A 22670-nucleotide genomic window follows, 5' to 3' on the forward strand; every position below is an offset into this window, starting at 1 on the left:
TTGTTGCTGGAAAGTTTCCGGTGATGTATAACCACCACACTGCAAGATAGCACCGTCGGCAACGTATCTTCCACAAAAGGAATAGAAGTTCCTCTCAAGAATGTCCATCACCAGATTTACATTCCACAATTGTTTTCTTCCACAATCGAAGAGAGAATGATGGTAGAAGAAAGTGTGGAAAAATCTAGTAGTGAGAGAGTATGATTAAAATGTGTTCCTCATTTGATCTAACGGTCAAAAAAACCTTTCCCATGGTGGGGAAAAACTAGCCTTTCCCAAATTAAACGGCACCGTAAACTAAACTAGAATACAACATGATAACTTTTAGAAAGCAATTCTTTCCCGCCTCTAAATTCACTCCGAGAGTACACATGCAAAAGTTTTAAAACAAAAATGATATATTTTTCAGAAACAAGGAGTGGGGATAAATAGCTCTCAACATTTATAAATAAACTAAAAGATTACAACATCAGAAAATGGATAAGACAAGTTGATCAATACACGATTGTCCTAGGTCTATTAGATTGCGTTTTAGATCTAGTGCGATGCGTCTTCTTTGGAGCTTCGGTGGTTAATGCATACATCTTCACAGCAAATAAGTCCTGTGGGAATCCTTTCTGATCCTGATAGAATACAAAAACAGCTTCAAAATCAGAATTAATGAAACTGAAAAGGATTGGTAACAACCCATAAGTCTATGACAGAAGAGATTCCCATAATAATGAGGGGCCAATCAAATAAATTGTTCAAATAATAAAAACAAACAGTACTATATAAAATGAAAGGGCATGGGCATTGGGAAATATAGTTTAAAATAGAACAACATGCTGCACAGACAGTAAAAAGTAACTTTCCCTTTTTCCATTGTAAAAAGTTAATTAATGCAAGATTCATTGTCAAATTTTCAACCTAACACAAAATACTACTATTTTATAACATCTGGTTCACCAAAAATTGGTGGCAAAATCATTTCTATGTTCCCCCCTCTAAATTCTAAATACACTAAAATAAAGATCTTCCTAAATCAGTATATTAATAGATTTGGAAGAAGATTAAAGAAGTATTGTATTATTGTGCATGGAAGAAAAATTCAACAAAGTTGTTGATGATGATACTAATCAAAAGTAGAGTCCCACCTATATAGTTAAAAATAAAAACATCAAATAGAACAAAATTACAGATTCAAAATCATAATCACCGAAACTGAAAACGATTGGTAAAAAGTGTACTATGAGTCTATGTATGACAGAAGATGATTCCCAATAATAATGAGGGGGAAATCAAATACATTGTTCAGACAATAAAAGCAAGCATTACTATACAAATGAAGGACATCAAAGAAAAGTAACCTATGCTGATTAAGTACACAATAACATTGGCATGAGAAAATATAATTTCCCATGTTCCTATTAAAAGAAAACTTTCCTTTTTCCATTGTAAAAATTTGATGTAAATTTTTTAACCTCACAAAATGCTTTTCATAACGTCTGGTTAACCGAAAATTGGTGGCAAAATCATTTCCAACCCATTCCCCACTCTGAATCCAAACACTTTAAGATATATATCTTCCTATATCATTATATTTTTATATTTGGAGAGAGAAGATTAAAGATGTATATGTACCATCATGGGCGGAAGATTTATTAAAAAAATCCAACAAAGTTGTTGATTATACTGAACAAAAGTAGAGTATCACCATAATAAATTAAAAATAAAAACATCTCCAGGAAGCGGCGTACTATTTTATTTCTAATGATTAAGAAAATTAGAATGCCAGAGACATCATAAAGAATCCTAGTGTTCAGCTATGGTAGGTTGATCCTTGTCCGGCATTTTTAATCTTTTAAATGAAAAGACAGTAAATTACCTTTGATTTGTAAACATGCAAGCCACACCTAGAAAAGAGTTCTCTGAAGTATGGATCAGATCTTGTAACGCTCCGGTCTTCATTGTCAAGCACAAATCCTGCAAGGAACAAACAATAAAGTTCAACTTACAGGAAGATGCACAGATAAGACAAATTGAGAAGAATGGAAGCCAATATGGTTAATGGAGTAAATTACAGATTTAACTCCAAATATATAAACATTTCTAGTTTTATTGTTTACTCCATCGCTAATCAATAAGAGAAACATTAACAACACACTTTTTTCAAAACACATTTTATCATTGGGTGGAATTCATGTTGATCTCATCAATTAAGGAATTGATCCTACAAAATAGGAAGTGACCCACATTTGGTCTATAATAGTGTTTTGGAAAATGTGTGTCAAGTGTTTATTGCTAGCATTCATCATTTTCTAAGTATACCTTCACATCTCTTGATCTTGAATCACCAAAAAATTCTAAAGTTTATTTATTTAGTCAAACTTTAGTTTTTATCTTTATCAGCCACCTACAGTTATAAATTATGTAAACTATAATTTAACTAAATATATCTTTAGTGGTAATCAACACAATAGGGGCTAGGCATAGTAGAGAGGGAAAGTGATACTTAAAGTTAAAATAATAAAATTATATTAATAACGATGATGTGATACAAAAGACAAAGTACTAAACTATTCTAAGATATAATCATCGTATTATGAGATATCCTCTGGATATTATAGAGATGATATATGACAGAACACTATATCGCTGTTTGATCCATGTAGCCGATCCTACTTAGTGGGATAAGGCTTGGGTGTTGTTGTATCCTCTGGATATTACAATTGACAACGCCACCCACAAACTCAAACTTAAAAAGGAAAAGTAACTAGACAATGCTCCACAAAACAGACTGCAAAAACTCATGGCTCTGCAAAACCAGTGCTCCTCTACTACTGTGCTTGATACCAGTAAAAAGCGGTTTTAATATGTTCTATAAAAAAAAAAGTTTATGATCAAATACTTGGTAAATAATCATTAAAACAAACATGATTTTCCCCCACAGCTTAATTAAAATTTTAAAATCAGAAACACTAATTAGTTTTCGATCTGTGGTTTCTCTTTAACTGGTCTAATCCCGAGGAAGTTTATCTTGTGGCACTGTCCTAACATCTTAACATTCATTTCTAAACATGAAACTGTTGCTCCAACTTCAATGTATTAAAACTTTATTCTTCATCACTCTGGTTGGCACACTGGATGTTTGAGGAGCAGCATGAGTGAATGAATACAGTTTAAGACTAAATACAGTCAAGTTGGACATATAGGCTCCGCAAAAGTGCCTTGAATGATATAAAAGAAGTAAATCATTCAATGTGATTGGAAAGAAAGAAATGAACAAAGAGCGAAGTACCAGATCTGGCAATATTCTCTTTCAAGACAAATAGTCCACCTGGTTTGAGGCCAACCTATATTAATGTCATTAGAAGAAAAAAAGGACAAAAGTGAGATATTTTGTAACTTCAATTCAAGTTAGATAACAATAACAGTATGAAAATTTTGCATACTTTTTTGAATAATCAGATCAGAAGGAAAGAAAGAATTGACTTTGCCCATCAATTGAGAGTTATGATAGTTTAAATTGAACAAAAACCATGACATGGCTAATACTTAAGAATAACCAATAAATACTACATATTATCAATCCTTAGAGGTGCTAAGCTTAATTAAATACAAACTTCCAAAATAACAAATATTTCTGTACACCCAAATAGTAAGAGGTACAGTTTCTCCTATGACCTAATCCATTTAGCTTTCGAACATTTAGTGCGAGTAAGTGACAGCTTTCTGATCGTCTAAAAACCAAAAGATTCCTAATAATGAAAAGTTGGATATGTTATACATGTTTGTATAAATGGTTGCTGAATTCTTATAATGAAATATCATTCACTGGAATTATGCAAGACTTGCAAGTTAGCAAGCACTAAGCACCATCACATATATGGTAATTTGGTAAATGTGAACAAAAACAATTCAATCATATAAAACCTTAGATAATCAATAAAATGGATTACATCATCAAGATGCAATTGTCTTTCAATTTTCAAATATTGGTAGATAAAGCTCTTCTGCTGAAGCCTTTAGTAAATCCTTAATTCTGCTGATTATTCTTATATCCAAAATTAATTGTATTAAATGTATTTCTCCACTCTCAATTAATGAATACCCTGATATGCATAGTCATAAATATTAATCAAATAAATGAAAACATACCTTTGCCCTCTTGAAAAATGTAATAAAATCATCATCAGTGAGATGGCCAATACACCATTGAATCCATATAACGTCATATCTTCCAACATCTGGTGTAAAATCCTACATCAAGAAAACAAAGAGGTGCTCAATAACTTCACTGGAGAAAATATCAAAAGGAATACTGAAATTAACAGTACTGAAAGAAAGCAGAATAACATAGCCCAAAAAAACACCAATCAAAGATCCGATAGTTATTGCTCTAACAAATTTTAATAAATTTTAATAAAATTCTCCTTATTTTATTTTAAAAAAATTCTGAAGTGTTTTTGCTCTAACAAGTTTCTAAGAAGCACTCCTTTAAATCAAGAGAAAAATAAAATGAAGAACAAATTTTAAAGGAACTGTAAAAAGCACTGCAATGGATGAGGTCTCCGCGTGAAAGAGACCGGAGCCTCTAAATAGTGTTGGGTCTTTTAAGGCATTCAAAATTTGTTGCTTTATATGGCATCATTTTGGAAATTCAGTTGCCGCCTGGCCGGTCCACCATATAGTATATCACTCAAATAAAGTGGAAGTACTGAGATTTGTTAAGTATGCCGACAATATTGGTTTTGGAGGAAGATAAACGATCTATTGTAAGTTTTCTTATTACATGTATCTTTTTAGGCGGGTGTGCCCAAAAGTGATGTGTTGGGCTTGTGACCACACAAGAAATACTTCTATTTTACATTCGAAATTATCTCAAGTTCTCGTTTATCAAACCGGATGCAAATAAAATACTGCCATTTATGTCAAGGTGAAGTACACACACCTGAAGAGGCACACAATAAAAATTAACTGCTTTGTGCATATCTGAATTTGTATATTCTCCAGAGGTCAACGTTTCACGTGCAGCCTCTAAGAAATGTGATACTGGCTCAAGAAGATCAACCTGGATTTTAAAGCAAATAAGAAATAATAAAAGATGATTAATTAACTTAAAAAATATCAAGCATGTAAGAGTTCCAAATTGAGTTTAAATAAAAAAAATTATCAACACAGGAAAGAGAGTTCGCATACAAAAGACATTGATGATAACAAAACAAATGAAAGCTAGACTGCATCTTGAACAGTACATTGTAAGAAAAAAAATTATACGAAAAAAGAGTAGCAAAGGAAGAGAGAAACAAAGAGACAAAACACATTACTATCCATGCTAGATACTAGTTGGTGCTAAATACTAGTATTTATTAATGGAACAAGGTCATGGCACTAAAATGCTCAACCCGGACAAAGGCTAAATATTTTAAATTTATTAGGCTTGACATTAAAGGTTCCAGGTCAACATGCCCTGTGTACAGGTTATCTTAAGTTCTTGTGAAATAGCCCCATAAAAGCTCAACACAAACCCCTATAACTCACGCCATGTTAAAAATTACTGCTGCTAATTTTATATGCTTTGCAATATTAAAATCTCTGCTTATCTCCTCTACCATTTTCCTTCCGAATAAAATAATTGCTTGATATTCTGGAAGCTGCTAAGTATATTGCATTGATAGTTAATACACATATGGGGTGGGGGGGGGGGGGGGGGGTCAGGTAGCTCAACTGGTTTGAGCTAAGGGTTAAGGAGTTGGAGGTCCAAGGTTCAAACCCGGACGAAGGAGTAAATATTAATCTAACAACTGATTACTAACATTTTCAGTACCAGAGGTTGGTAGCAACAGAAGATTCTCACCGAGAAATTTTTAAACAAACAAAAAAAGCTTTTGAGAATTCCCCACAATTAGTTTGAGCCCCAAACCAGGGTGTGCAGTAAAGAGATCATCAACCATAACAAGACTAGTTCCACTGCCACCAATAAAGTGCTATTATATGATAAAAAAAAAAAGTTTCAACCCACCACCTTCAACACAAATTGCTTCTAAAATTCATTATATTTCAGTTTTACAACCGCTGCAAATTAAATAGTAAGAAACATCTACATTTAGTTTATCTTCTCTCCTTTGCAGTCACTCAAATATGGCAACTTACATCACCTTCAAATATAAACAGTTAACATTATCTCAGAAGAGAGAAATAACTTTTAGGATAGAATGTATCCTTGTTCAGTCTATGAACTGAAGCTTAACTTCTGTTAATTAGTCAGACTAGATAGCTCAACAAACCGAATCCGTTAGCTCTCTTTCTCTCTCAATCTCTCAGACCTCGTTATATACAAACTCTAACAGTAAGCAAATATTCTTGGCATTGAAAATACTCAAAAGATAGATACTACATAAACTCTAGAATTATGGCAGTGGCACCAATACCAACTACTCAAAATAAGCATCAATTGATTTTTATGCATAAAATGAAAAGGCTATTTTGATTATCTTTTAGAGAAAATGATTTTAAATAGCTCTTTCAACGTCTCCATCCATAATTATTGAACATCAAAATCACTTTTACTATAATCCGTTAAAAGCAGCCTAAAATATATGCACACAAAGGTAAATGTAACAAACCTCATTAAAGTGTCTTATTAATAGATTTTTGGTAACCCTACCAATGCCAGAACCACAATCTGAATTCAAGAATTCACAAATCAGTTAATATTCCAAGAATAATAAAAAATAAAAAATAAAGCGAAAAAAAGTACCAAGAGCAACGAGTGGTTGAGTTTTAGCATCGGCATTAAAACGTTCGGATAAGATAATCTTCAAGAAATCATCACTGCAAGTAATATCAGGTTCATTAACATCTGCATACCCTCCTAATACACCATCCACAGTTGCATTAACACCCTGCTCATACAAAAAAAAAAAAAAAAAAAGTTTAAAATGAGAAAAGTGATTATTCTTGAGGTTAATTGAATAAGAAAAAGTGATTATTGTGAATTAGTACCTCCCAGTAGGAGACACCTTGGCGGTACCAGAGGGTTTTCTTGTTAGGGTCGCCGGTTTGTTCTTTCCACATCTCGTCGGCGGTTTTGTACTCGCGGCCATTGGAATCTGAGCCGCCGGCGTCCATGAAGGCTGTTGTTTTGTGGATTTTTGAGGGGAAAGTGGAGACAGAGATTTTGTAAGTACAGTGACAAGGAAGTGGAACCCAACAACAACACAACATAACTCAAAGTTAACAACAAAAATAAAATTATTCCTCTACAAAAATATTTCTATTATGTGAATTAAAATGTTTTTCTTTTTACTTTAAAATGTGTTTTTGGACCAGAAAAAAATTAAAATGGTTTTTTCTCAACCTTCTAGGTATTAATTAGGTATTAATAATTTAATAATTTGAAATTTATTTTGTTTTATACAAACAAGAGTGAAAGACATGTCATTCTAGACTAATTAAACTTCAAAAAATAAAATGTAAGCTCACTCCATCAAAATAGGTTATTATTTTTGCGAATTCATAAGTTTTGTTTTCCAAACCATAAATTATCATTCAAATAATTTATTTATTCACGTTGATTTAATATCATTGTCAATTTACTATTTGTCTATGAAATTTGGACTATTCAATGGTGATTGTTCTACGATCCCCTCAGTCAGCTCAAAAACCCTTCAAATTTATTGGACTTTAATCCCGATCACCCAAACCTATTAAAAAATATGAATTGATTAGTGTTTTTTTGCATCGGACCATAACTATTGATGACTTATTTCAAAGGTCGAACAATTTACATCGTACAAGATCAGAAAGAGGCGGCTCAAAGTCGTGCTACGACACAACAATGGTTGTTGACAATGTTCTTGATTGTTCTTCACCGACGAGGGCTGGTGTACCTTTAAATACACTCCAACACATAAATTAGTAAGGTCTCAAGGTGTTTTGAAGAATATCTAAGAATGAAAATTGTATTCCTGTATTTAAGGTAGGGGTGCTATATTTATAGTATTCCAATAAGTACAAGAACATGCACATTTGACGATCATACCCTTATGGTTCGAGGACCAACCATCTGTTCAATTGCTTGAAGAGCTCAGATTGGCATCGAGCATCTTATTCGATGCTTTGCGGCCTTTTGCTGGCAGATGTAGTCTTTAAATGTTTCGGGTGTCTTACTTGGCCTTTGCTTTACTAAAGGATTTTGGACTAGAGAGTTGAGTCTCTTCCGGTCTAAAACATATTCCAAATATTGTTGTTTTTTATTACTATAATAATTATATGTGTATTGTTTTGAAGAGATCAAAAAGATTGGGCGAGCGGAAGCAATGTTCTGTAGGTGTTGAAAGCGAAGGTGGTACACGCAAGCATTCTGATACTATAAATAAGTTATTAAGTTTTTTTGTATAAATAAGTTATTTTGAATAAGCTGTTTTTGAAAATGAGGTCATATTAAGCTGGTTTGTATAAATAAGTTGTTTTGAATAAGCGATTTTTGGAAAGGAGGTCGTAATAAGCTGTTTTGTATAAATAAGATGTTTTGAATAAGCGGTTTTTGAAAAAGAGATCGTATTAAGCTGTTTTGCATAAATAAGTTGTTTTTGAAAAAGAGATCGTAATAAGTTGTTTTGTATAAATAAGTTGTTTTGAACAAGTTGTTTTTTGAAAAGAGGTCGTAATAAGCTGTTTTGTATACATAAGCTGTTTGGATAAGTTGTCTTTGAAAAAAATATCGTATAAGCTGTTTTGAATAAGCTGTTTTTTTTAAAAGAGGTCATAATAAGTTGTTTTGTATAAATAAGCTGTTTTGAATAAGTTGTTTTTTAAAAAAAGATCGTAATAATTTGTTTTTCATAAGATAAGCTGATTTTTAAAAAGAGGCCGTAATAAGTTGTTTTGTATAAATAAGTTGTTTTTAAAAAGTGATTGTTATAAGCTTTTTTTTATAAATAAGTTGTTTTTTAAAAATAGATCGTAATAATTTGTTTTTCATGAGATAAGTTGTTTTGAATAAATTAGAAGTTAAATTACGAAGTATAACAATGTATTGATTTTAAGAGGAAAAAGGGTAAAATAGTAAAATTATAACATAAGTCATCTATCTCCTTACCTTATTGGCTTTTTAACTCCCAAACAAGGGGAAGGTTTTCCCTCCTTTCTCTCTTCCCTCCCTTTCCTTCCCTTCCCCTCCTTAGGGTCCGTTTGGTTCGCGGGTTTTGAAGTGGAGGGGAGGGGAAGGGAGGAAATATTTTAAAAATTTTGTGTTTGGTTCAATTTTTAGAAGGGGAGGGGAGGGAGAGGAAGGGGAGCAAAATCCCTCATAAGTTCATTTATTGCTCCCCCTCAAATTGGAGTTTTTTGGAGGGGAGGAGAGGGAAAGAGAGATGAGTTAATGCAATTTTAATTACATTGACATAATTATCCTCATGTTTATTTTTAAATGACAAAACCGTTCTTATTAAAAATTTAAGTGTTTTCAACGTATTGTTTATTACCATATTTTTTGTAACATGCCAATGTAATTTTTTATTTTTTTTTATCGTGAACTGCATATTCTTGTCTTCTAATTTTTTTTTATGTGAATTCACTTTTTTGACTAACGTTGCTTTTATTTTTTTTATTTTGATATATTTATTTTATAGTTTTTAATTGTATTATATTAAAACATAATTAATAAAATTTGTAGAAGATTTTTTTATAAATATATTTTAAAAATAATTTCTAACAATAAATTTTTATAAATATTTTTATATTGTACTATATTATTTTAGAAGTGCTCTAATATTTATGAATACCTAATATTTTATTAGAACTTTTGTGTTTGATTATTTATGGAGTTTTTGGTTACGAGTTTTTATATTTAAATTTTTATGAAGTGAATAATATAAAAATCATGATATTGTTTTAAGGTTAGAAGGATAAAAAAGTAATTTGGTTTTAAAATCTCTCCCCTCCCTTTATGAACCAAACACATATTTAATTAAAATTCATTCCCTCCCCTTCCCTCCCATCATTTGAACCAAACATATATTTAATTGATATATCTCCCCTTCCCTTTCCTCCCTTTCCCTCCCCTCCATTAAAACCCCTCCCCTCCCCTTCCCTCCGTTGAACCAAACAGACCCCCTTTCCTTTCCTTCCTCTCAAAACTCGCAAACAAAGCCTTAGGGAAAATCAGTTTCTATATATGTGTTTTGGATTTGATATATCTAAAATGTGTGTTTGTTTTTTTGCATCGTTTAGTAGTTTCTTTCATATGTTGAAGAAGATATAGCTGGATTACCGGTAGTTTCTTGGGAAGCAAGTAAGAAAGAAACAATAATGAATTGATTAAATTTGATCATGAAAATCGTTGACTCTATTCACTCGTTTCTTTTTTTCACTATCTTGAATCAATGGTGTAAATTGGGAAAACATATTTTCGAATCTTGTAGTAAGTCTCATGTGTGCAGTCATGGAAATTGAACCACAATGTTCAAATGGTTTTAATTGATACAATGATACATACACATCTTTATAGATCATAAAACAAGAAGATATAAAATCAACTTGCATGAAAAAAGTATCACACCTTATGACTAAATCAATAAAGACTGTGTTTGTGAGTCTTATCTAGAATTTGGTTAGAATTTAATATATTTTGTAACGATCACGATTTGATGAGTTTATGCACATTAGTAGTGTTTTTATTTTGCAACGAACAAGATTTTACTTGCTTATTGGGTTTTGTGGTGTAAGGTACCACTTTTTTGTTGCATAATACAGGAATGAAGAAATACATGACTAACCCTGATGCACAGGTTTTGTATAATTTTGTATATAAGTATTAAATTGACTGTATTTTTACTTGCAGAGATACATTCAGTATTATGCTATGAAAGGACGGCAAAAAGCAACAACTAAACCAATAAAAATGAAAAGGAATTGGTATGTGGTAATTGAAAGGAAAAAAAATCAAAATGAACTTTTATGTGGTAACTGAAATAAAAAATAATGTAAAAAAAAACTGTCATAAAAAAAAAAGGTTAAATATGTCTTTGGTCCCTACATTTTACGCAATTTTGAGAATAGTCCTTACATTTCAATAAAAAATTTTAAAATCCCTACATTTTTCCTTCGTTAGTGCAATTGGTCTCTGCCGTCACTGCCATGTTGATGAAACACAAGCCATCATAACAAGTTCAACCCCACCCCACCAAATCTCCACCACATCACCTTCCACACCTGCAACAACAAGCACTTTCAACGATAACATCATCGCTTTCGGCCTCCAAATCTTCCCCACTAAACCAACATATTTCACTGGAAATGTAACAAACACCGGCGATCTGCATCTACGACACTGCGGAGAAAGATCGTGGTGAAGTTCCCCGTCGTTTTCCTGCGAGATTGAACCGCCAACATTGACATCACGTTAGAAATTTGACAACAGGGACTATTTACGCTAACGGAGGAAAAATGTAGGGATTTTAAAAACATTTATTGAAATGTAGGGACTATTCTCAAAATTGCGTAAAATGTAGGAACCAAAAACATATTTAACCCTAAAAAAAAAGGTTAAATATGTTTTTGGTCCCTATAAATATATCGATTTTTCATTTTAGTCCCTCTAAAATTTCCTTCAACTTTTAGTCCCTCAAATATTTTCCATATTCACATTTGGTCCCCCCTTTAAAGTAAACTCATATTTTTGAATAAAATTTTGCAGAAAAATTCATAATATTATAAAAATCTCTCCCAAAAAAATAATTTTTTTTTAACAACACATGATTTTAATATGAATTTTTATATTTTTGACGGTTAATAATTCATATTTAATTTATGTTTTGTTAAAAAATTCTAATATTTTTGGGGAAAGATTTTTGGAATATTCTACATATTTCATTAAAAAAGTTACTAAAAAATAGGGAACAAAAGTAGTGATTGAAAATTTTATAAAGACTAAAAGTTGAAAGAAAATTTTAGAAAATCTAAAACGAAAAATTTAAATATTTATATAGACCAAAAACATATTTAACAAAAAAATCACTAATAATGAAAAAAAACTGCTACCCGACAAGGAACTGCTATGGTATTAGTGGCTTAAAAGGTTTTGTTACCGTGTACTATCTAATATCTATTTTGAAAGCAATAATATTTCAACTAAAATAGAAGTGACTTGGTGGTTAAAGTTATGAAATGTTGTCATATGATATTTGGTACTATTCCTTCCAAACAACTTTTTTTTCATAAAAATTCAATTAGAACCGCCAAAACAGGCGGAATTAATATTGGGGCAAACTTATTAAAATCTTTATTATAATAAAGATATGTCCTATAATTAAGTCAGATTTGATTCAAATACATTTTACTTTGTGTATGTTTTATGTCTTAATGTTTGACCAAATAAATTTAATATAATAAAGATAAAGGTATGTACTGTAATTATGTTTTATTATAATAGAGATATGCCGTATAGTTTAGTAAGATTTGAATCAAATAGTAACTCCCTCCCTAATTATAAGACCCTTTTGAGAATTTTTTTTGTTCCTTTTTATAAGACCCCTTTGCTATTTCCAACTACATTAATTATTTCTTTACATACATGCCCCTATTTATTATACATCTTTTTCTTCAATCACCAATAAATAACATGTTGAAAACATAAACCAATCCTCTTTCTTAAAGGATAAAATTGTAAAAACAATAGTAATTACAAAAATATTTAATATAAATATCCACTATCTTAATTCCAGTTATTTTTCCAAAAGGGTCATATAATTAGGGATGGAGGTAGTACATTTTATTTTGTGTGTTTTATGTCTTAATGTTTGACCAAATAAATTTAATATAATAAAGATAAAGGTATTATGTACTATAATTATGTAAGATTTGAGTCAAATACATTTTATTTTGTGTATGTTTTATACTACCTCCGTTCCTTTTTAATTGTCACTTTTTGATATTTTACATAAACCAAAACACTCAATAAATGTTACTTTTTCCAATACTTTTTATCTTAATGTTTGACCAAATACATTTGACTTTTTAGAAATTTTTTATAACAATTTGATTTTTTTTTTAGCAATGTGATATATATAGAATATTATTTAAATGGGATGGTTGTACGAATTAATTTAATTACACAAGACTTTGAATCTATTTAAATTTACATTTAGTTGACTAAGTATTTGAATGTTTTCTTTAAAAAAAATTTATTATCGGAGATCTCAAGCTAATATCACTAGGTCAACCCAAATATTTAAAATATTATTACATTTATGAAGTTTTATGTATTTTTTCCTCAAAATCTTCTATAAATACATATGTTTTTTCTTCCTACATATATCCAATATTATTCACTTCCAAAGAAAAGATTAATAACCAAAGGTGCAATGTCTCTATTTATCCAAAAAATTATTTTGCTATGTGCGTTGATTTTGTTATCACTGCACAATATTCATGGAATACATGTGAATATTCATAACTCTTTGGAAGGAAGTTTGGACTTAATTGTTCATTGCAAAACTATGGATGATGATTTCGGAGTCCATCCTCTGCATCCTGGTGATAACTATGGTTTCAGTTTCAATGAGAAAGTTCTTTTCGACAGCCCTTGCTCCTTTGGATGGAATGGTGAGACACATAGTTTTAATATTTACCATGCCAGTAATTTACGTAAAAGTAATTGCGATGATTGCAATTGGAATATATTCAAGTCAGGACCATGTAGAATTCAACAACATGGGGATCCTATATGCTTTCCGTTTGATAACTGATCGATAATACATCTTTTTCATTTTAATAAATATTGTTTTCAAGGTGTAGAGAACTATTATCTCAAATAAAACTTATATGCATCTCTATTGTTTATCTTCAATCTTGTTTGTGTGTTGATTTTCACTTATGAAGAAAACTAATTGAAAAGGAAATAAAAAGTCACTGGAAAAGTAATAAACATACTATCAAGCTAAAAATAAGAGCAGAGGCATCAAGGTGAGGGAAAAATAGTGATGCTATCTAAGAGTAGCACAACAAAAAGTTTCAATATCTGCACAATCTTGTTGTCGTTCATAGACTTATTAACACTCCACTCTAAAAATGGATCAGATCAAAGAGTTTTTAATGGAAACACAAAACAAGTAAGGAAGCATTGATCTCAAAACGATGCCATCGCAAGCAGCCAATCACTAAGATTCTACCGCATACCACCACCGTCTTCTGTTTTTCTCATCTTTATCTAACCATGTTCAAAACAAAGCATTTGATCACAATTGATTGGCAAACACATTGCCCTCAACGACACTGTTTCAGCAATGAAATCCAAATCAAACGACCACAATGCAAACAGGCATGAACTCAACAATCGCCGCAACAGTCTCACCAATAATCAAACACAAAACGCAAAAAACTGCACAAAACAAAGCATAAATTAAGAATATCAAAAAGTGATTAATGAGAATCAAAACTAAAAAAAATTAAAAATTAAAACAAACCAGAGTTTTCAAGAGCCAAGTGATTATAGTGGTTGATTCGTTTAGACAAAGTTGATCTAATAGAAATTTACCGCATACCACTACTACGGCATAATGAGCCCTTAGTCCATTTTTGAAACAGAAATAATATTTGTACAACACCATTTTATGATTACTTTTAGACAAGTCTCTCATACTCATATTGTTTTTTTACTCTCACTTTTTTTTTTTTTTTATCTATTGTTTTTAACTATTAAGAAAGAAAAAAAATATTAACTCAATAATTGTTTTTAACATTACTCTTTCCAAAAGTATCGATCTTTGTTTAGTATTACTAATTTTCATCGGACAATTCTTCAAGTTTAATCATATTTTCTTTATACACATATCTCAGCTGTCAAAAAACATTTTTTACATAAAATTAATATATTTCAGTTTTATAAAAAAAATCAATCAATTACAATGATAAAAAAATGGTCAATTATTTATCCCACAAAAATGTAAAAAGGAAAATGATGATACAAATAATAAAATAAATAAACCAAGCTTGTGTGCTGTGTATGTCTATTTAAAGGTGGCTAGGTAAGTCACTTATCTACACCACTCGAGAGTTTCATTCAAACAGTTTTCAAAAAGGGAAAGGTTCAAGAAAGAGAGAGAGAAAATGTCTTCATCTGGAAATGTGAAAGAGAAAGAGAGTAAGAATATGTCTTCTTCTTCATCAGTTACTGGGAATGTGAATGGTGGGGTTACAGATGAACAAAACAACAGCGAGTCGGTGCTGCGACAATTCGACCTGAACATGGATTATGGGCCTAGCATTGGGCTGACGAGGCTGGAACGATGGGAGCGTGCAAAGAAGTGGGATATGAATCCTCCGCAGGAAATTAAGGAACTGATCTTGAAGAGTGGTAATGATCAGCAAGAAGGCCTATGGAACAAACGCGTTTAGAAGGCTTAGATGTTAGTATAATATATAATCTTGTTTCTTGCTGTTAGTTATAATATAATCTTGTTTCTTTATGGACCTTTTTGTTTAGATTTTTCTTAGGGAAAATCAGTTTCTGTTAGTGTGTTTTGTTTTACAAGTTTTATCAAATGTTAATTGGCTCTTAAGTGAATGTTGCTGGTTGATATGATAGAAACTTCTATATATGTGTTTTGAAAAATCATTTTCTGTTAGTGTGTTTGTTTTTGTGCATCGTTTAGTAGTTTCTTGGGAAGCAAGTAACAAAGAAACAATAGTGAATTGATTAAATTTGATCATAAAAATTGTTGACTCTATTCACCCTTTTCTTTTTTTCACCATATTGAATCAATGATGTAAATTGGGAAAACATATTTTCGAATCTTTTAGAGTCTCATGTATGCAGTCACGGAAATTGAACTACAATGTTCAAATGGTTTTAATTGATACATGCATACACATGTTTATAGATCATAAAACAAGAAGATATAAAATCAACCCTTGCATGGAAAAAGTATCACACCTTATGACTAAATCAATAAAGACTGAGTTTGTGAGTCTTAGCTAGAATTTGATTCGAATTTAACTAGCTTATTGCATGATCATTATTAATATATTTTGTAACGATCACGATTTGATGAGTTTATGCACATTAGTAGTGTTTTTATTTTGCAACGAACAAGATTTTACTTGCTTATTGGGTTTTGTGGTGTAAGGTACCACTTTTTTGTTGCATAATACAGGAATGAAGAAATACATTTTTTTTTTTTTTTGAATAAGGAATGAAGAAATACATGACTAATCTTGTTTATTAGATTTACAATTTTTTCTTGGGGAACTGTTACTTCTAAGCAATTTGGGCCTAAATCTATTTTTCTTGTGTCAATTTGGATATAACTTATCATTGCAACTAGGAAAATTTTACTCTGCACTGTTAATTTTTAATTCAAGTTAGCTGAGATAAGTTCAAGTTAGTTGAGATTATAAGTAGCTAAAATTGTTAGTTAATGTTGTTAGCTATTTTTGTGCAAGTTAGTTAGTTTTTAATAATTACTTGTAGAGCAAGTAATGTACACATTTACTGAAATTTTTTAGGCTTAATTGATCTGCCGGTCCCTTAATTTATTTCTTTTATTCAATTTGGTCCTATAAGTCTTAACTTTCTCAAACACGTCCCTTAACTGATTTCTTTTATTCAATTTGGTCCAATTTTGATAATTTTAATCCCATAAAAAAAAAGACCGTTGAATTACGGAGGTCTATCAGATTTTATAGTGTATCATCAACACCTAATTTATTTACTTTCTTCTTCTTCCATCATCTTCATCTTCATCTTCATTCATCCTTCAATCATCTTCATAAAAAACCAAGATTCAATTCCAAATCACACTCTTCCAATTCCATTCTCTAGATTCATCATCAATCCTCATCTCTGCAATCCCAAATTCCCCAATCCAATCCAAATGGTACAAAAAAAAAAAAAAACCCTTTCCCATAGCTAAAGAACACCAGCAAGGCAAGATCCCAAACAAAACAGAACACAAGCTCACAAAACCACCCTTGGAACATAAACACACCACAAAAGGAGAAGAAACACAAAAATCAAAAATCCATAAAGAAGCAAAACCTCAATAAAAATTCCAGAAACAACAACACATAAACAACAACCTTCATAACCTCTCAAATCAAAGAGCTCCATTTCACGACAATCAAACACAAAAATCAAACTCAGTTTTCTGCATGAACAGCTCCATTTCACGACATCCATTACCAGCTCAAAATGAATCGTTACATTCGAAACCAAACTCAAAAAGGTAGGAGTCATCCGTGAAAAGCCTTAAAACGTCGTTTTTTTCGCGTCATCACCGGACTTGTTGTTATTATTTGGTTCCAGATCTGACAGGAGCAAGGAGGGTTTGAGTTTGGGGGAAGAAAGCGGTGGAGTTGATGATGAGTGTGAGTGGGTAAATGGAATTGAAATAGATTTTGATGGGAATATAAAACGGTTTGAATATGGATTGTGGATGGCTGTCTGGAATTTTCTTCACAAAAAAGTGACGAGTATTGGTGAGAAGAATTTGTTGATCTTCGATATGGGAGGTGATGAAGGTTGTTGGAGTGTGTTGATGATGATAAATGAAGATGACAATGATGGTGGTGTAGTGATTAAATAATTGGTTTAAATTTTTTTGTCCTGGGTTTTATTGATGAAGGATGAATGGATGGAGATGAAGATGATGGAAGAAGAAGAAGAAAGTAAATAAATTAGGTGTTGATGATACACTATAAAATCTGATAGACCTCCGTAATCCAACGGTCTCTTTTTTTAGGGGATTAAAATTATCAAAATTGGACCAAATTGAATAAAAGAAATCAGTTAAGGGACGTGTTTGAGAAAGTTAAGACTTATATGACCAAATTGAATAAAAGAAATAAATTAAGGGACCGGCAGATCAATTAAGCCAACTTTTTAAAAGATAATAAACCTTCATTGAAAAAAACACATATTCTTGATCCATTTGTTTTAGTAGTGATACATGGACACTCATATATAGGGTATACCCATTTTATACCATTGAGCACCTTCTTATCGGGTACATGATACATCCATTTGACTACAAATTTAGGTGATTTGGAACATCTGCAACAAACTACAAATGATCCAAATTCAAATATATGTCACTAAGTGTAGCTAAAAGTTAGCCAACAAATATACTAAATTAGTACAACTATACAATACATGCTTAAAACTACTACGATAGTGAATGAAGTATAATCAAAATAAATTATCAGAAGTCAGAACAGAGCTAATGGTAGTTCTAAAGATTAAATCTAAGGAAAAATTTCCTTTAATATTGTGACTTATCTAAACTGAAAATGCTTGTGTCCCATAACTTTATCTCCATGAAATGTTTTATGATTTGCAGATGGCAAAACAAGGTTAGACTTGTATGCCTTTGATACAATATTAAATATTTGTGCCAAGCTTGGTTGCTCTTTGCTTGATTGGTCTATGCACATTAATCCTAGGGATAAAGCCTGTTTAACTTGATGCAAAGTTGTTTCAGTAACATTTATTCTCTCATCAACCATTTGTTGCATTTCTGAAAGACGAAGAGTTCTCATGTAGCTAATAAAACCGGCATCATCTCCATCAAAGTCCTCTTGAACGCTCTTGTTTAGTATCATCTCCAGCAGAAATACTCCAAACTTACACACCTCTATAATATAATAAAAGTAATTAATTCAATAACGATATAAGACATAAAAACAAGGAAAAGGAAAAAAGAAAAAATATCATTTTGGAAGAAATCTTGATTGCGCATGGTAATTGTCTATTACTAGCAGAAAGACGCGCACATTCCTATTCATATTTTTTGTTTTTGACATTATGTGTATATTTGAAGTGTGGAGGGTAATCTGCCTTAATCTAACGTGCGACTCTCAACTATTTGAAAGAAATTGTGCGCACCAAAACATGATATTGCCATTATAAATTAATAAAGTGATAGAGATTCTTACTTCTTCTACTGTTGTTTCTTTCTCCAACTTGAAACCTTGAAATCAATGGTTCTAGTTTATCAGATAACAAAACACTACTTGTCTTGAGATCGTAATCAACTTCAGGCCACTCCTCATGAAGATATAGCATGCATTCAACAACTCCCATCAAAACTTTCACTCTATGATTCCATGATGGACTTGCCCCTGATAGCCACATTTCAACATTTTCTTCTTCTGTCCATTCTGTTATAATAGCCCTGAATTTTCTACCTTTACACCATCCTAAAACCTTAACAAGATTCTTGTGATTTAACTCAGACAGAATCTTGCATTCCTCAACAAATTTATGATAGCTATCCCTTGATATATCATCCCAATACATCTCAATTTTCACTTCAGTTGCATCTCTTAACACCCCTTTGTAGATATGGACAATATCACTCTTACCAACCAAATTTTTGTTCGAAAAACCACAAGTTGCAGCCTCAAGAATTGCTGGTGTAAATGTATATCCTCTACTACTTTGAAGTATTCTTGGCAGAAAATCAGGTCTTTGAAAACAAAGCCATCCCAAGAAAATTACCATCAAAATGACAAGAATAGGAAAACCAACCAATAAAATGATAGCTTTTATAGTAAACTTTTTGTGATCAACAAGAGCACCAGAATGAAGAAAACTAGAAGCATTAAACTTTTTGAAGAATTGTGAATCAGAAATTTCACTCTCTGAGAAACAGTTATAAGAAAGGTTAAGAAAAGTGAGGTTAGTTAGTGAAGAGAAACTTTGAATTGGAATTTCACCAGAAAACTCATTGATACCTAAATCAAGAGACTGAATTTGTGTGCAATAAAGAACATCATTTGGAAAACCACCCTTTATAGAATTGTTGGAGAAATCAATGGATTGAATACTCAAAGGACAATATTTCCAAAAGAAAGTGAAAGACAAGTAAAGAGATGCAATGTTTGGCCGGTTACGAAGATCAATTTTAGGAAATGATTCAACACAATTGGGGTTGTTAGATTCATTGCATAGATGACTAGCAACAATAGTGTGTTTGAATATTTCATCAAGGTCAACCATGGGGGAGGAAGTGCAGTATCTGAGAGAAGGGTTTTTGAGACAGTTGTTGAAAATGGTAGTGTTGAAATCTGGTGGTTTGTGTAAGTTTTTGAGGTCTTCTAGGACAGTTGCACATAATGTTGTTTTAGGACATAACAACGATGATAAAATTATAGGAACAAAGATGAAGCAAGTTGATGAAATGGTGGTAGCCATGATTATGAATGTGTTACTATCTAGGATGGATGATTTCAGAACAACAACTGGTAAAGGAAACTAATTTAGTGATGATGTGGAATAACTGTCATTATTGTCACTTGTTGCAACCGTAACCCAATACAGAACTGTAAGGACTAAACAAATTAGTAGTGATTAAATAGTCAATTTCCCCCCTGAAATTGTAAGTATCGTCAATTACCCCCCGAAATTAACAAAACTTCAATTATCACCCTGAAATTGCATAACGTTAATCAATTTACCCCTCCGTCAAATTTTTTTGTTAACTGTTTACGGTTATGATCAAATACCCCCTGAAATTTTGCACTTATGCGCAAAATGTCCCATAAACTTAAAAATTTAGATTTTTTTCTTATCAAAAATCATACATTTAGTTCTTCAAGTAGTATATTGTACCTATTGTCATAAATATTCTATTCACAAAAAAATGAATGAATATATGCCAAAGAAATCATGGTTTTGTCATGTGGAGTCTTTTCATTTATATTTCATATTTATCAACAAGTCTTGTTTCTTCTTCCTTCTGCAGATATAAACATATGCATTTTCTTTATGGACACACAATTATCAAAGACTTGTGTACTTTATGACTACATACTCTAACATAATTACCAACTTGTGTAAAAAAAAAAAAAACTTCTATATATGTATATATTTAAAACACATGAGAGTAACATATCTTCTATAAAGATTTATATGACCAATAGCTCCATAAACATACATTACATACATATTTATATGATCAATAATTGTTAATTTGTTTACCTTTAATATATTTTTAGTCAAGGATAAAAAAATATAAATTTTTAAGTTTAGAGGGCATTTTGCACATAAGTGCAAAATTTCAGGGGGTATTTGATCATAACCGTAAACAGTTAACAGAAAAATTTGACGGAGTGGTAAATTGATTAACGTTATGCAATTTCATGAGGGTAATTGAAGTTTTGTTAATTTTAGAAGAATAATTGACGAAACCTACAATTTCAAGGGAAAAATTGACTATTTACTCAATTAGTAGTAGTATTCTTTCAAAAAAAATTAGCAGTATAGTATATTTTTTGCTAACGCTGCTTCAAATAAGTAATATTAGGTGAGATTTAAGTCTGGACTTAAATCAATATAAGAGAATTAATATTAATATTTTGATAACTCATAGAAATTAGTCTTTGACAACCCCCCACCCCCCCCGTGACTTCAAGTTATAAATATTATAAAACCTTTTTGATAGAGGGGTGGAAATGGTTTAGTAAAAAAAAATAGAAATTGAACTGAATATATAACCTTTTTTATTTTCATTATTTTACTTTGTTTTAATCATTATAAATGTAGGATACTAATTAATTACGAGGAAGGTCATCAACGCATATTTTTCAACACATTTTCTTTGATTGGTTAAAATTCACATGAGTCCCCAAATTATGTGGGTTCCATATAAATTTGTTGGGTCTCATGTGAATTTTAACAAATCAAAGACAATGTGTTAAAATGTGTGTTGCTAGCATTTCTCTACTAATTATATATATGATAATAATTGAAAAAATATCATTATAACGATAACTAAATAATAATATTAAAATTGTTCCAAAAAATAGTAATATTAAAAAACTTATAACAATAATTTTGAATAAAACATTCATTTCATTAATGATTATTAGTGGATTGATATACGCCGACCGAATAAAGAACAAATATATATGCATTAACAAGTTTGATCTTTGGCAAAATGTGGACTGGTATAGGTCAATTGAATAAAGAACAAACGTCTAAATGCCATAATAGATTTGACGTTTGATGCATTGTGGATTGGTATGGACGATCATACCATGTGGCTTGTAATATCTTAACTTGATTGGCTAGCAAGATCCAACTCAGATTTAACTATGCAAGTCATGCCAGCTCACATCGCCCAACTCAGCATTGGCTTGACTGTTCAAATCATGCTAGCTCACCTCTTCCTCACTCAACATTGGTTTGGTTTGAATTTTCAAGTCATGCCAAATCACATCATCTACAAGATCTCACTCAACATTAGCTTGATTATTCAACTCACACCAACCATGCCAAATTCGGCTATGCATATAAACTTGTTGTGGTTCCGTTCAAGCTTATCATGACCTGCCACGCAACAAAGTGACATAAGTTATGTATGCCCTGATTCTACGTGTCATGTACGAATAATTAATGTGTCTAAAAACGAGTCTCAGTTTCATGTTCCTTGTACGGATGTGTTGAAACCTTGTTCATGCACAGTCGTACTCGTACCCGACATCCAATGAAAGACTTTGGATCATAACTTAATGAGCTTGAACAATGTATTATCGTTTGAGTCTTAGAATGTTCTTGGAGCTCCATCGAAGTAGCTCCTCTGAACAACTCATATGTTGTAATTTGTATTTACATACGTGCCCAATTATATTTATGCTCTTATACTATTTTGAAGGAAAAAAACTTTTTTTACGATAAATATTAG

The 22670-nt window shown here is 31.3% G+C and overlaps 3 protein-coding genes across 3 annotated transcripts; 1 reads left to right on the forward strand and 2 right to left on the reverse strand.

Annotated features, from left to right (window-relative positions):
• Positions 1 to 298: 298 nt before the first annotated feature.
• On the reverse strand, positions 299 to 7235 carry LOC25493345 (alpha N-terminal protein methyltransferase 1). The gene is made up of 8 exons (XM_013601827.3): positions 6988 to 7235; positions 6743 to 6887; positions 6609 to 6667; positions 4934 to 5053; positions 4141 to 4242; positions 3281 to 3335; positions 1868 to 1965; positions 299 to 623 (listed from the first exon to the last, which is right to left on the reverse strand). The coding sequence occupies exons 1-8, from the start codon at positions 7207 to 7209 to the stop codon at positions 495 to 497; spliced, it is 930 nt and encodes a 309-aa protein (XP_013457281.2). The 5' UTR covers positions 7210 to 7235; the 3' UTR covers positions 299 to 494.
• A 7858-nt stretch (positions 7236 to 15093) lies between these two features.
• LOC25493347 (DNA polymerase delta subunit 4) lies at positions 15094 to 15381 on the forward strand. The gene has a single exon (XM_013601829.2). The coding sequence runs from the start codon at positions 15094 to 15096 to the stop codon at positions 15379 to 15381; it is 288 nt and encodes a 95-aa protein (XP_013457283.1).
• A 2877-nt stretch (positions 15382 to 18258) lies between these two features.
• Positions 18259 to 20179, reverse strand: LOC25493348 (LRR receptor-like serine/threonine-protein kinase FLS2). Its single transcript, XM_013601830.1, has 2 exons — positions 18919 to 20179; positions 18259 to 18617 (listed from the first exon to the last, which is right to left on the reverse strand). Exons 1-2 carry the CDS (start codon positions 20177 to 20179, stop codon positions 18259 to 18261), a joined length of 1620 nt encoding a protein of 539 aa, XP_013457284.1.
• Positions 20180 to 22670: the final 2491 nt, after the last annotated feature.

The sequence above is a fragment of the Medicago truncatula genome, chromosome 4, assembly GCF_003473485.1.
Source record: "Medicago truncatula cultivar Jemalong A17 chromosome 4, MtrunA17r5.0-ANR, whole genome shotgun sequence".
NCBI lineage: Eukaryota > Viridiplantae > Streptophyta > Magnoliopsida > Fabales > Fabaceae > Medicago > Medicago truncatula.